The sequence below is a fragment of the Myotis yumanensis genome, unplaced genomic scaffold (assembly GCF_028538775.1).
Source record: "Myotis yumanensis isolate MYYU_CA2020_CCGP unplaced genomic scaffold, mMyoYum1.0.hap1 SCAF_2, whole genome shotgun sequence".
Classification (NCBI taxonomy): Eukaryota; Metazoa; Chordata; class Mammalia; order Chiroptera; family Vespertilionidae; genus Myotis; species Myotis yumanensis.
Genome location: NW_027223753.1, coordinates 161,598,842 through 161,614,315, shown reverse-complemented (window position 1 = coordinate 161,614,315; position 15,474 = coordinate 161,598,842). Strand labels below are relative to the sequence as shown.

The window sequence follows — 15,474 nt, the reverse complement described above, 5'->3', positions numbered from 1 at the left end:
AAGAGTGACTTTGTGTGGTTGTGCACACAGAGCATGCCTATGTGCAAAGAGGGATCACAGTCCATTTTAGGCAGAGAAAGCAGCGTGAGCAAAGGTAAGAAAGTAGAACAGTCTATGGCCTGCTCAGAGCTCAGGGCGAGTGTGTTCAGAAAAACACAAAGTGGAAGACAGGACACAGTGCATTTACAATTTCAAAAAGGCCCTTCTGGATACTGTTGATGAACAGTCCACCAGAAACATCTTAAGGAAAACACATTATTAAGCAAAGATAATGGCATAAAGCATTCCATAGACTCTGACAACAAGTTAGGGAAGCACTTTGCTTGGATTTTCTGTTTTATCAAATCTAACCTCAGAATTCCAGTTGGGACCTTTAGAACCAGTTCCATGTTAACGCTCCATTAAAACAGCACATATGCTTTTTTTCTTGTCTGGCTTTCTCCCACTCAAGTGTCATTCCTCCACTGAGCAATAAATACTTCTGTTATGGCAGTGTAGGGCTAGAAAGATGCTCAGAGAAGGTTTATTCTGTAAACTTGAGTATGGGAACTGTAGTTACATGTCTGTATCCCCTAGGGGGCCCAGCACACTACCTGGGATACAGTAGACATTCAGATATTTATGGAAGGAAGGAAAGCAGGTAGGCAGAAAGACAGACTGATCCTATGTAATAAAAGGGTAATATGCAAATTGACCGTAACAGTGGAACGACCGGGAACCAGTCTCTATGACGCACACTGACCACCAGGGGGCAGATTCTTAACGCAGGAGCTGCCCCCTGGTGGTCAGTGCGCTTTGACAGTGGGAGCTCTGTTCAGCCACAAGCCGGACTGACAGCTGTGAGTGCAGCAGTGGTGGTGAGATCCTCTCCTGCCTCTGCAGTCAGACATCCCCCGTGGGCTCCCGGGCTGCCAGAGGGATGTCTGACTGCCAGATTAGGCCTGAGCCCCTGGGGAGCGGGCCTAAGCTGGCAGGTAGACATCCCCCAACGGCTCCCAGGTTGCGAGAGGGCACAGGCTGGGATGAGGGATCCCCCCGAGTGCACGAATTTTCGTGCACCAGGCCTCTAGTTAGATGATAAAACATTCTGAATTTCAAGTTTTTGTCACTTCTGATATGACTATCAGAATGGCCATCACTGCTACAGTGTCCCTCTTACTGAACTTCCTTTTCCTCTTCATTTCTTCTCTCCTTCTTGCTCTTCCCTTGCATCCTGTAGTGACCCACTTGGCTCTGTTCATTTTAGGTCACTTTCTGAGGCCCAAGACTACACAGACTTGTGCCATGATTCACCAACAGGACTGGTTCATCTGAGGAGACCCGTCAGCTCTGACCCTTCTCCGGGCTTCTATTCCACACATGTGCTCAACCTTAGCTGCACATTACTCTCCCCCGGCCACTTTAAAAACTCTCAATGCCCAGCTCAGACCCAGGCCAATCCTCACAGAACCTCAGAGGTGGGACCCCGAATCACTATTGTTCAAAGCTCCCCAGGTGACTCTATGTGTAGCCAAGACTGAAACAGTTGCATTAGAGTAGGGATTCTCAAGCTTGAGTGGGCATCAAAGTCACCTGGAGGGTGAGCTAAAACTCAGATGGTCGGGCTCTAGCCCTGGAGATTCTGACTCAATAGATGTGGAGGGGGAGTCCAAACTATGCATGTTTAACAAGCTCTCAGGTGATGATGTGGCAGGTCTGGGTGCCATACGTTGAGACCCCTCCATGTGAGGGAGCTGTATGTGAAGGAGAAGTGAAACCTCTTAGTCAACCCCTGCACCACAGCAGGCTCCTCTACACATGAGATTTATGGCTACCTCTGTTTGGGGTTGAGGCATGGAGGCAAATATGCCTTGTCCAAAAACATAGCACTTGGGCTGGAATGGGGTTAAACAAAAGACAAACACTGATCCATGCTTTATCTAGGAGATAGAGGTTTGTGATGGCCAGTAAAGAAAAGCGAGGAACAAAGTGAGTAACCTATTATCCCAAGGTAATGAAGCATTTCCACCTGCCTCAATGGCTCAAGAATGGAAAATCACAGCTTACGTCAAAGAAGGTGCCTGCATGCTCCAGGATCAGCTGGTTGGAATCAGGTTTGTTTTTACAGTAGGTGACATACATCTGAAATTTGTCTGCCTAAAAAGAACAAAGACAAGAACAGGTAAGCATCCATTCTCCCTTCTGTTGACTGTGTCTAAAGGGTCCAGCAGGGGCTGTGTAAATAGATATGGTGTGCCACAGGATTATCTGTGGCCAATGTTCTGGGCTTATCTGGTCCATGCTCCCCAAACTTTCGGATGCTTTTCTCCTAACAGCAGGAGAAAGCTCACTGAAAGTAAGCTCATTTTAATACTAGTCAGTGCTGGAAAGAATAAGCAAAAACCAATTCACATATCATAATGTATTCTGCAGTTGGACAGCATTTACTTAGAGATTATCCCCTTTGGGAGATTACCTACAATTGTGCTTCCCATCTTGAACAATGACAGCATTTGCTTGGAAAGCAAAAATCAAGGCATGAAAATGAAGTATGATCTCAGAGTTAGATCTGCTTGTACTTCAAGGGTCTCCATGGGGGGTGGTTTGCAGGGGGTGTCAAGTGACTATGCAGCCATCCCCATCTTCTCAGAAGCAATGATGGGGGGAGGGGAGGCAGGGGGACCCTCTGGGCCAAGGTCTGAACAATGAGTCCTAACCAGGTTGTTACTTCAAGTCAAGAACCTTGTGGCTTGGTGAAAATTCATTTCTTATTTCTCTCAGGACCCTCTGGGTTAATGCTACCCACCCTTTCCACTGGGAAAGGTATGTGTATTTTGGCCACCAAGTACTTTCCTGTTTGTGAAATGCTGCCATCTTGGTGCCTACAGAACATTTGGGGTGTCCTCTTTGAGAAAGCAGCCTAGATATGCGTTATACCTGTAGCAGGTTTCATTTGATACTCATGCATGAGAACCCTATGCAATGAGTTGCATTATCATCATCCCCATTTTACAGAAGTGAAAACTGTTCAAAAGTGGTAGAGCCTAGGAATGCTGACTTCAGGCTTCCTGGTCATAGCCTTTCAATACATTATAAATAACTCTTCTACCATTTACTCCTGCACTACACTCACAGGTAAGATTATAGGACTTAAAGTCACCTTGCGATAATTCTTGGCAAGATGTGCCTGTTTTATACAATCACCAAAGGATTTCTGAAACTGGTTTTGGGGTTAATATACTACCTGGAAGACATTCATCATCCCTAAGAGATGATGCGGAATCATATTTATGGTTGATTGTAAGGCAAATCCACAAATTGTGTGAAACAAGATTTAAAAATCCCTTCATTTACTGGTCAATCTTGTTGTCTTCTCTACATTGGCTGTGCAGGGAATCATAAATTGCTTATGAGCATTAATGTGAAGCATTGGGCTCATGTAGTTAAGAGGTAGAAAATGTAATAGAATAAAATAAGACAGCAGTCTGAGACTTCCTTAAGAAATGAGAGAATGCCAGGAAACAAACATGAAGGCTCCATGAAAAGAAAATAACTCAAGACTTGAACTGTGGAACTGACTGTGATATTATGTCAGGGGACTAGTTGATTTCCCAGCTCATTTGAAATGTATCCATCTGTAAAACATAAAACATAACCATAGCCCTGCCTATTCCCTAACTCTTGAAGCATGAAGCTATTTTGAAAAATAATTCACCTATTTTGAGCAGAAGTTATAATTAGACAACAATTATTAAATATTAGAACTCCTGACCTTTGGGAAGAATTTCCATGTTTGGTGGCACATAGTGTCCTTCATGACCTTCTCGGGAGATCTTTGCATTCATATCACAAACCTTAGTTGAAACTAATATGATGTGGAGATGCTAATGGAGACTACTGTTTCCACTCACATAATTAGAACTGGCACATTCAGCCCATTGACTTGGCCCATGACAATAGCACCTTGAAAGAGAACGACTTGACACTCATCTTGCAGGTCAGAACTGGGATGGAGACCCAAAGAGTGTGTTCTTCTCTATTAAGGAAGAAAATGTACCCAATGGCTTGATGTATTCCTAAAGGTCTGATTCCCTAATCCTCATCCAGTTAAAAAACAAACGAACAAAACACAAATAGTAGATGGAGCCAGAGTAGTCCTCTATCAAGGGTGGTGGTCTTGTTCCAATCTCCTGATACCTTAATTTTAGAAAGTGCTAGGAAACTTAGCATGGCACCTGGACACGATGTCTAAGGACTTTTCCCAAGGAGGGCTCTGCTCCTCAGGGAGGGACTGCTTCTCTCAGATCTACTCATGGCTCTTTTCTACAGTCCCTGGTCCTCTGTTAGAATGTCAGTGATACATTCTCAGGCCAGGCACCGAACAGTGATGCCATCTGGTGTCATCTGAACTCCTGGGAAGCATGGGGGATGGGAGAACAGGATTTCAGGTCAGTTACCCAGGTAACAAAGCAGTGTCCCACATCCTCAGGCAGCTGCTCGTACTTCTCCAGCTCTTTGAGGAAGATGCTGTGAGGGGAGAGAAAGGCTGAGTCAGACATCTCTGTATTGCCGACCCTCACTCCACCCCACTCCAGAGGACTGTGCTGAGGCCAACACAACCTCGTAAACCCTCTGTTATTTACACATGGCTTCTCCACTAAGTGATAACGTGGTCAAACATAGTTTTAAATATGTTGGAACTCATTTCATTAAAATGTACATTAACTGATTAATTAATGCTACTTAAAATAAAGTTTACCTTAGGGGTTTATACTTCTCAGGCTGAAAGTAATGAAATATTGTATTTGTTTTGGGCCTTTTATTTTAACAGCAACTACAAGCCTATTCAAGCCTATTTTTATACAAGTCACCTGAAAATTTGTAATATTTAAAACATAGATATAAATATAAAAAAGAACAAATTAATATCATCTGTAATCCCAGAGGTAAAGTGGAAAACTTTTTAATCCTACACAACTTCTTTCTAATTATTGGCCTTCTTCCACGACAGCCAGTTTGTATTAAAAAATAAGAGTTAATGTTTCCTAATGCAGACATCATTTTGGGAAAAAAGTTAACAGAGAAAATGTTACAATCCACTTCAAAGTTGAATTGAATTACTACTGAATAATCTGCTATTGTGGACATCTGCGCCATGGCTCCTTTCTGTGCTAATAAATAATAAAGAGTTGACTATAACAACTTCAAAGTAAGATATTACTTTCTTTGAGCTCAGAGAATATAAGCTCTAATAAACAGGAATCACTGGAATAGAATTAGTTTTTTTTTTAAAAAAAATAACACAACGTTTTTCAAATAAATAATTATGAGGATGTAGTGATACATGCTGATGGAAATGAATGATGGTGTAATCTTTACAAAGGACAATTTGACAATTTCTATCAACATTTTGTCTCTGCAATTTCAATCCTGGAAAATTTCCTAAAGTTGGATTCACATGTGCCTAAGGTGGTCTACATACATGCGTATTCACTGTGACACTGTTTATAATAGCAAAAGATAGTCTGTAGATGACAAAGTAAACCATGGTACATCCACAGAACTGAATATTACATAGCTATAAAAAGTAACAAAGCTTTCTATGTTTTCATATGGAAGATCTCCAGGGCAGGCTATTAAGTGAAAAGAGAAAGGTATGGAAGAATGCAGACAATACCCTCTCTTTCGTCTGTGTAGGAAATATATATTCTTATTTCCAACCTAAGAAACTAATGGTCAAAGGGTACAATTTCAGTTATACAAGGTAAATTCTGGGGATCTGCTATATAGCATAGTACCTATAACTAGTAATACTATATTATATACTTAAAATTTGCTAAGATACAGATATTATGTTAAATGTTCTTGCCTAATAATAATAATAACAGAAATAATAACAGGAGAAAGTTTTGGGAGGTGATGGATATATCTATTACCTTGATGGCAGTGATGGTTTCATGGATGTATACTTATCCCCAAATTCTTCAAGTTGTATATGTTAAATGTGTACAGCTTTTTACATATTAATCATACTTCAATAAAGTGATTTAAATAAAAAATTTCTATCACAGGAAATCAGGTGAAGGGTTAGGGTGAGATAGTGATGGATAGAACTTCGCAATCTATACTTTATATTTAATGTTGATTTTTAAAATTAATCCTAAAATTATATGAAGCAGTTCAGAATTATTTTACAACTTATCTCTAGCATTGGAAAAATTAATTTTATTGATTTGATTTATTCTACCTGGCTCCTACTGGCCAAGCATTCTTATCATATTTTATAATTACTATTGGTTATGGGTTCTGTGTGTGTTCTCTCTTCAATGACATGACACAGAACAATGTTGGTTTTGGTTAAAAAAAATAGGTATGTGTAACTTAAAAATACTTGGCAAGTCATATTTGGAAAGCTAAAGTACTAATAATGATTGGTGGGATCATAGATTTTTTTTTTTTTTACCTATCTGCAATTTAAATTTTCTACAATAAATTGGTATTTAGTTATAAGAAAAAGTCACTTGAAAAATTTGGGGACTCTGAGCAGTACCCATTTGGTGATTATCATCTTTCCCCTAACATGTGAATTTTAGAGTATCTGATCTAAATCATGAAATAGTGGAAATTAAAATGCAACTTGAGTTTTCAAACTGCAAATATGCAGAGCTCAAAAGTCAGTAACTCTGGAAAAGTTCCGAAAATCACATTTATTACTACTTTCAGAAAAATTGCAGGTGACACACATGTATTTAATATAACTTCCAAAATAGAGACAGGAAAAAATAGTACATAATGCTGTAATTAAGGATTAAATCTTTTTCAAGACCAAAATGGAAACAACCTTTTTTGTTGCAAAGAGAAGCAATCTGGCTCATTCCTTTATACATCATGTTAATTCTGGAAAATTTCCATAACATAACAATACGTTAATATATTATTATAATGTTAATAATCTACTTTTAATATGTATTTTTCATTTCTGGAACTGAATTCTGGAAAACTCTTATTATGTGGCTCTTTCCCATGAGGAACACAGAAAGATTTAAGGTACAATATCTTCACAAGCAGTTTTGCCAGAAGGTGTGAGAGGTTTTTACATGGTCATTTCTCATGTTGGCCTTCAGTATACATCTCAGGGAAGACAATGGATGGAAAGCCAGCCCTGAGCCACGATTCACTGACTAGGGCCTGGGATGGGGACTGAGTGCCTTGGCAAGTGGGGGAAGAACATCTGAGGAGCTATTCCAGGACAAGGACGGGTGACAAAAAATGACAGGAGAGCACAGGAGGCAGAGAGAACTCGGAAGAAGAGAGAAAGAGGAGAAAGGGGAGACTCTGGAGGCCCTGCACTGGGATAACGCTCTCGGGAAACCTCCGCCTGGGCTCTCTCAGGACCTCACTCCAGGCCCCTAAACTCTGCTTCTCATGGCGTATGGGCCCTTCTCCTCCAAAGGCGATCAAATAAATGGTACAACCACCTGAATCATGGCATGCCACACAGGGTATAAAGTTTTTTATTTTTTATAATTTTTAATTTCATTTTTGTAAGTCATGGATGTACATGATAAAAAACAGACCACCCGTCCTCCTGGCCCCGCCTCAGAAGCACGGCAGTTAGTAATTTGGGGGGTGGTCTATGGATTGAGCGGGTTTCTTTTTGGCTCTCATTTTTTGTTGATTTGTTTCCTATTTTTAAAAAATTTATTGGGGTGACATTGGTTAATAAGGTTACCTAAGTTTCAAGTATACAATTCTGTAATATGTCATCTGTATATATTTTTTGTCTTAGGAATTGCAAGGATACCCAAAATAAACTAGTGGCCTGGCCATTTATAGTTAATATTAAACAGTGGTAATTATAACCACAGAATTGATAATTGATGCTGAAAACAGTGCTAGCAATTTTATTAAAAGTCCTAGTAATTTCTGTGATAGCAGCTATCACAAGGAAGGGTGCAGTTTGAAAATCCTCAAAAATAAAAGCACTCTAAAATGAATTAAGTGCATAGAATATTGTTTCTATAATTAATATCTTTCTGGAAAATGAAGGTTTTAACAGCAACCACCACCAGTCCTGACCCCATGTCTCCCTTTCCTCCCACAACCAAGCACCAGGTAAGAAGCCAGAGTTCACGCTTAGTCAAAGTTGTGAGGGGTCTTCCTAAGATTCATTTTCTCATCTTGAAAATAACACCTTCATGGGGGTTGTTGTGAGAATTTAACAAATCCACATAGTTAAAGAACCCGACACAGTGCCTGGCACCCAGTAGGCCGTAAATAAACATTAGTTCTCAGGATAAGTACTTTCCAGTCTTAATAGAACCACACTCTCTTTGGGAAACATATGTATCTCACACTCTCCCCAACTCATAGAGACATATTTAGGGAGCTCCCCTGACTAAGCCCTTGTTAAAAAAAAATCTATAGCAGATTACCTTCCCATAAGCCATATCCTTGGAAAATCTTGATTGGGTGTTAGTGCAAGAATTGGATTCCAAAGTCACATATCATTTCAGCGTGGGAAATGAATGCAAAAATTAAATTCCAAGGTCACACATTTAAATTTGGGAAATGCCGGGGTAGGCTGGTTTCTTACTGCAGGACCTACTTCCAAAATCCTACAATCCGATCAGGTACATTGTCAGTCTCTGCAGGGATTAATGTGCAATGCTTCCCAGACGTCTCTGTGAGGGAACACTTTCGAAGGGAGTATCTGACTCTGCCTGAAGGAACTCTTTGAAAACCCTCATTAGTGGTCCCCACGCCTACTGTGCACCTGCGGAGAGGAGCTGAGCGCCTGCATTGCTTAGGAAGCTCGCTGGGCAATCCTACTCATCCGGTCCACAGACCAGCACGTGTAGGTGACTGCACAGGAGGTTCCAGTGTGCTTCCACTCGGCGGGTCCCACACTGACACCACATTTTGAATGAAAAAGTTAGGAATTAAAGAAACGATCTTGTGCTGCGCATATGAATTCACAACTTTGAGTAAGATAGTCACTACAATCTCAAGGTACTTGTTGAAAGCAAGTGGCGATATTAAACTCTATTTTGCTTTTTAATTTGAAGCTTATGAAGATGACAGATTATGTAAGTCTGATCAATATTATTCTACCTGCTTCAAATAGACATGACAAGTTTAAATGAAAGCCCAGAAGGTCAGAACTCTCTTCATAAACGATGGAATATTCCACCTCATCTGTTTTATAGCAACATCTTGGTCCTCGCCATTTCAAATATTATACATAACAAATCGTGAGAGAATGAGCAAAGCAAGTAGTTTAAGTGTATGTGTGAATGTGTGGTTCTTTCAGAAATGAATAAAACTTTTGCTAGAAATGTTAAGATCTAAGCAATGTCATTTCTCTATTAAATTATTGCAATGCAATATATGATGCAGTTGCTTCATGAGAAAGATGCTTCCCTCTGGCTTTGTACGGAATCCAGGAGATGAAAGTGCTAACACTTACTGGTAGAAAGCTTGCTGAGGCTCATCATTAAGCACTATGGAAACAGCACCATTTGAAAGGTCACCTGAGTAGATTTTGTTTTCTCCAAAGATAAATGTGGCCTATAGTCCCAGTGCTTCTGGAAAAGTGTGTCCCTCTCTGAGGGGCCCACGTGGTCCAGCAGCCAGACCTAGACATCGAGGGTGCAGCCTGCACTTAAAGGATGTAGTCTGCATGAATGTATTTGATGACTTTGTGTATGTGTGTGTGTATGCATGTGTGTGCACGTGTGTATGCGTGTGTGTGCACGTGTGTATGCGCGTGCTCTTAAGCATGTGTACTTGTTGGAATGCTGGAGGTGATGAGAAGGGGAATGAAGGCTGGTCTGTGGCACGGGGGGGTGGTGAGGAGCAGGGGGAAGAGACCAATGGGGAGAATCCATAGCGTTGGAGGTCGGGAAGGGAGAAAGGTATCAGGCTGGCTTATTTGCAGGAGGTACAGGACATTGCCTCCTTCTCAAAGCAGGGCTGGGTTACTGCTTCCACACAAGTAGGTGTAGAGATCATTTCTGAAAAACCACTCAGTGACCAAGAAGATTCAGAGCCCAGCTATACGAAGCTCTAGGTAGCAGGGGCTGGGACAGCTGGTTAGCATCCTGGCGCAGCTACTAAACGAATGGAGGTGTCGGGCTGTTCACGGAAGAGCCTCAGCACAGTCTGGTCACCCAGGCTGAGCCAGAAGCATCACCCGGCTCTGCCCTTCACTGCACACAGGAGGCTCAGCCTGGGTTCGGGATGAAGGGAAAGGTGTGCAGGGCTGGACTCCTGCTCACCACATCCCCACCCTCAGCCTCCAACCTGGAGCAGCAGCTTACCAAGCTGCACTGCTCCCTGTTGAACAGGTTTTGCTAATATTTCCTAATTTTGTTTTAACTTGTGTGATCACATGAATCCAGAGCTATTTGCAAAGACATGTAACAAGTTTAATGTTAAAATAAGATATAAAAAAAATGAACCTCACATTTAATGTTATATGTACACATTAATGTGCTATTTAGCCACCAGGCATGGATGCTAAGCAGTTAGCGTGTATGACTAATATCAGCATGACTCTGACACGTCCAAATCTATGTCTAGACTTTGTCTTGCCCTGGGTATTCCCCAATATCCATAACCAATACCAATGCTGACAGATACGGAAAAATCAAACAACGAAACCACAGCCCAATTTTTACATAGCCTTTCTGACGGGCTGTGCACGGCCTGCAGTTAACCCTCAAGTGTGGGTTTAGGGCCACGAAACATCACAGCAAGTGTTCCCTTTCCTCTCTCCTTGGCATCTGGATTTTCAAAAAACGACCATGTGATGTAACAGGGAGTCATACAGACTGAATTCTTTGGCTGTGCTGCTGATTGGTTTGGGAAGGTCACAAACAAACTTCATAAGCTCCAGTCTCTATAAAACAAGGGCGTAGAGAAGAACTAGATGATTTTGAAAGGCTTTTCCCCCGGCTTTTATGTTCTGTTATTTATGATTTTCTGTAAACGGGATAAAACTAATACCAAAGGCATTCAGAGGGGAGGAGAAGTACAGAAACATAGCGTGTGCATATTTTAGCCAGGGGAGTGTGTGCTGGGAAGGGGTGGGAGAGGCAGGGAGCAGCAGCAGCCGCATGCAGGCCTACAGACCTGCCTGGGCTGCACGTCCTTTGTCTCAGCACCTGGTGGAGCCAGCGCCTCGCCTGTGACTGCAGAAGGACCCACTGTGTTTCAAGGGGTTGTCAAATCAATATATTGGGTGTAAATCAGCACAAAGGAGGGAGAGGAGGAGGAGGGAAAAACAGGAACCCAACCTAAAACATCAGCATGCATCACACATAGTGAGGATGTTATGTTGAAAACATAATTCCCTATCATATATATCAGCACATAATGTATAATCATTTTCTTTGGTTCACGTCAAAAATGTCTGAAAAGCCCCTTGCTGATTCTTGCGCCTGCAACAGGATGTTAGCCCCAGGGAGGGCTAGGTCTTTAGCCATTTCTCTCCCTCTTTCCCTAAATACTGCCTCCCCTTCCTTCCTTCCTTCCTTCCTTCCTTCCTTCCTTCCTTCCTTCCTTCCTTCCTTCCCTCCCTCCCTCCTATCTATTTATCTATCTATCTATCTATCTATCTATCTATCTATCTATCTATCTCCTCCACCCATTACTGCCTCCCTCTCCTCTCACTCTTCTCCCTCCTCATCTCTCCTTTTCCCCTTATCTTCCCATTTCTCTCTCCCTCTCACTTTTCCTTATTTAGGTATTTTATCCCACTCACTGTCTCTCCCCACTTCCTTTGTGACCCTCCCCCGCTCAGACCACCATTTCTAATCCTCACTACTTCTCACTACCTCCCCTCACCACCTCTCCTCTCCCCCTCCCCCTTCCCCCACCCGCCTCAATCTCACAGACACAGATGTGACAAGACGGTCTAACTGGGGGTGTGACAGCCAACCTCCCCCCAAGGACTCCTCCCATTGCCCCCCCCCCCCCCCCCGCAGCCTCCCTGCTACGGGCCCATTCTCCTCCCTTAGAGCGCTTCGCTCTATCTCCCCCCCCCCCCCCAAGGGGCCAACTCTAGCTACAATACCCTCTTATTTAAATTCCACCTTAAATGCCCTCCCCTCTGTAAAGCCTTTCCTATTAGTCCAATGGAAGCTATTTCTTTGCTCCTTTGAGCTGCATTTGTGCTCACCTCCACCCTATCACAGGTGCCTCGCTGACTCCTGGAGTTCAGAGGGCAGAGACTGGGTTTCACTCATCACTGTACCAGCTCCACTCCAAACTAGCACAGTGCTGGCCCAAGAAGGAACTCCAGGAAGATGACAAAAATGTGCCCCTGGCCTTTCCCATCACTTCCTCCACCTTGTCTTCACCCCTTGCTGTACGCCACCCTCTGCTCCTGGCTGACCCTGGCCACCTGCTACCCTAGCAGGCTGACCCTGGCCTGGCCAGTGCTCCCACTTCAGTCCCACATGGCTCTGGCCCTGGCTCCCTCGGCCATGAGCCTGTGACTGCTAGGCCTGGAGGGAGGGAGTGTGCAGAAGCCTATCCAGCCCTGGCAGTTGGTTCCTCAACTTGCTTTTCCAAGTCTTGCTGAAAACTGACTTATTTCAGACAACTGATGGGAGGGTGCGGGACCTGGATGACATACCTATGGAAGAAATGAGCTGGAGTGTTTCTCAAATGTGGGGATCCACATGAAAGTGGGTTAGGTACGAAACCAACCAACCAGATTTGGCAGTCCTAGGGGTAGTCTGTGGAGTGGGGAGGGGGGAGAGCAGACGACTGGGATCTCTGCCTGACCTTTAAGGGGTGGGGGTGTCACGCCCTAGGCAAGTCCCTGGCTCTTCTGGGTCTCGGTGCCTGTATCTGCACTTGGAGATGGCTGTGCCTGACAGTGAAGGAGACCCTGTGAGCCTGACGGCAGAGTTTTATAAAGATGTTCTTGCTCATACTCACACCCTGTTTCCAAATAACTGAAAAGGAAAAAGTAAAGTTCACACTTAACTGAAGGGGATGAATATTTTTAACAAACAGCTGTCCTCACCAAAGATGAAATTCTAATAATCAAGGCAAACCAAATAAATGATTTTCCTAAATCACAAGTTGTAGGTTAGTCAAAGGCGGGGGAGACGGCATTAATACACCCACACCTGTTTGGGGATCTATTTATGGAATATACTATGGTATCTGAGTGCTCCTGGAATGCTTAGCAGTCCACAATAGAACTCGGTCTAGTCCTTGCTTAGGTAAGTTTCATGACCTTTATATTCAGTTCTGTAGAAAAGAGATGGAGGGCGAAAGACTGGAGGGTAAAAACAAAGTATCATTCCATTTGAACCTCCAATTTGTGTTAAAACCAATACTTGTACATATTAAATTCTACATATTGAATTATTCTTCTGTATAGAAATTTTGGTACTTGGGAATTTCTCCATTCAGTACCTATATAGATGAAGGTCCTTGAGAATTACACACACACACACACACACACACATACACACCCCTAATCTTGGTGGTAATTTTTCAAAGTGACACCATTTAAAAGGATCAATACCATATCACCCCTGGTCTAGGTACTAATTTCCTAGTGACTCAGCTAATTGGCTTATCCAGGCAGTGCCAGTCGCAATCCTTCTGCGCTCCCACCTCCCCATCTCCCTCCCTTCCTTTCTCCCTTTCTGAAGCATAGGCAGACAACCTGAGCTATGCACTAGAAATGAGAGGAGTATGTTCTCTGTTAGATAGCACTTAATTGTAACTTTGGAAAGATGCAAAAAAGCACCCTTGGAAATTCTCAGGTTAAAAAGTGACCATTTCAGAAAATGATTCCTGAAGAGCAAACAGGTGCCTGGACCATTGCATTGCCCTCCCATTAAAAAGCTCCCAGGATGCTCCTTCATACAGATATTCAATCACTTTGCTGGTCTAGAAGGTTCTGGTAGTGATGGGGGGAAATCATAACTAAGGGTTTTCTCTGTTGTGAGACTCTCACAAACAAAAGACTGAATTGTGACTTGAATAACATTAACCATAAGTCTGCAAACTAAAGTTCTATTGTTTTTCCATCGTCCAGACACCCACCCAACAACTATCCAAGTTTCCTGTGTGCCAGGGCCTGGGTTGTGCAGTGGAAGACATGATCTCTATGGAGTTCATACCTCCTGCATTTTCAAAGTTGGGCTAATTGCCATTTTATCTCTTATTTATTAGAGATTGTAGACGTACTATGCTTTCTCCATCATTCAAAATGTGTATGGCATAAGTAGAAATCATACATGATGAATAAAGCCTCAGCCCTCCAGATCCTGTAGGAAATTAATACACAGCTTGATTTTTTTAGACGTTCCTTTAAATTGTGGATAATTGAAAACATTTTTAAATGAGTTTCCTTGTTGTTTCATGCAGGATATACTAATGATTCAGGGTTATGACTAATATCAATTATATACTATCCAGTGAGACCGTGGCTACGCTAGGCTCTGTGATGGGATATAGAATCATTTGCATCAATGCTAAAGAGCCAGTGACCACTCTAATTTTGTGGGTTCTTTTGACTATTTTATTGCAATGTGTCTTCTTTCCTGTTAGGTTTCACTTTATGCTGCTGGTATTGAACTACCTGCTCGAGTTCTTGATTCTTGTTTGGTGCTTCTAAATTGCTTGAGCTTCAAAACAATCTAAGAGTAAAGCGGCTTTTAGAGAGGATACAAAGATGACTCTGAAAAGGTAGGGCTTTATCTTGTGATAGCTCTTTCTTTATCTTGTGATTGCTCAGAGGCTGGCTTTTAATTCCTTTTTATTTCTCTGTAATATTAGAAATAGGTAACATTTGTTTGGTAGCTGTGTTCTTGACAACTGAATTTATTCCTATGGTACGCAGCATTCTGAATGGCTTAATGTGACTGTTCTTTAAGGGTGTCTTAGAATTTACTTTGTCACTGGTAGGGAGGCTTTCAGCTGTTTAAACCACCACCAAACTGGTTCCCATGGCTTAGTAGAGTGACATCATGAAATCAGACAAGGGCATGGCTGTGCTAGATATTTTGTTATACCTGATCGATTTGAAATAAGTATCCTTTCCCTTTATTCACTAATTTGGCAAAAGCAGGGCTCACAGGAAGTGCATGCTGTGATCTCCAAATTTCTATCCTTTATTCTTAGTCAAGTTGGTAAGACTATGAGGAAGGGAGACTTGTTAACTAAATCCCAGAGATCATCAATCAGAAAAGTAAAGTCACATGACTTACTGCTTACCAGCCCCACGTCTTCTCAGGTGTCCTGGAGGAGACAGGGTAATGCTGAGCTGGGCTCAGAGGTCAGAATTTGGAATCAATGGTCAAATATGGCTTTACTGGGGTCTTATTTAATAGGCACGCAGAGAGACTATTTCTATGTCTGAAGATGTCCAAACAAACCTCAAGGAGAGTGTTAACATTTGTGATAAAAAAAAGACTGGGAACCTTTATTTAAGTTCTCCAGAAAGTCCGATGGTTTTTCCCT

At 42.3% G+C, this 15,474-nt stretch overlaps 1 protein-coding gene across 26 annotated transcripts in view; it reads right to left on the bottom strand.

Moving 5' to 3' along the window:
- KALRN (kalirin RhoGEF kinase) overlaps positions 1-15,474 on the bottom strand; it is a 635,703-nt gene that overhangs the window by 212,865 nt on the left and 407,364 nt on the right. For all 26 annotated transcript variants that reach the window (XM_070406353.1, XM_070406356.1, XM_070406366.1 and 23 more), the window contains exons 26-27: positions 4,437-4,506; positions 2,047-2,136 (exon numbers count right to left, since the gene is read on the bottom strand). In XM_070406353.1, coding sequence (XP_070262454.1) covers positions 2,047-2,136; positions 4,437-4,506 — 160 coding nt within the window. The remainder of the gene's footprint in view (positions 1-2,046; positions 2,137-4,436; positions 4,507-15,474) is intronic.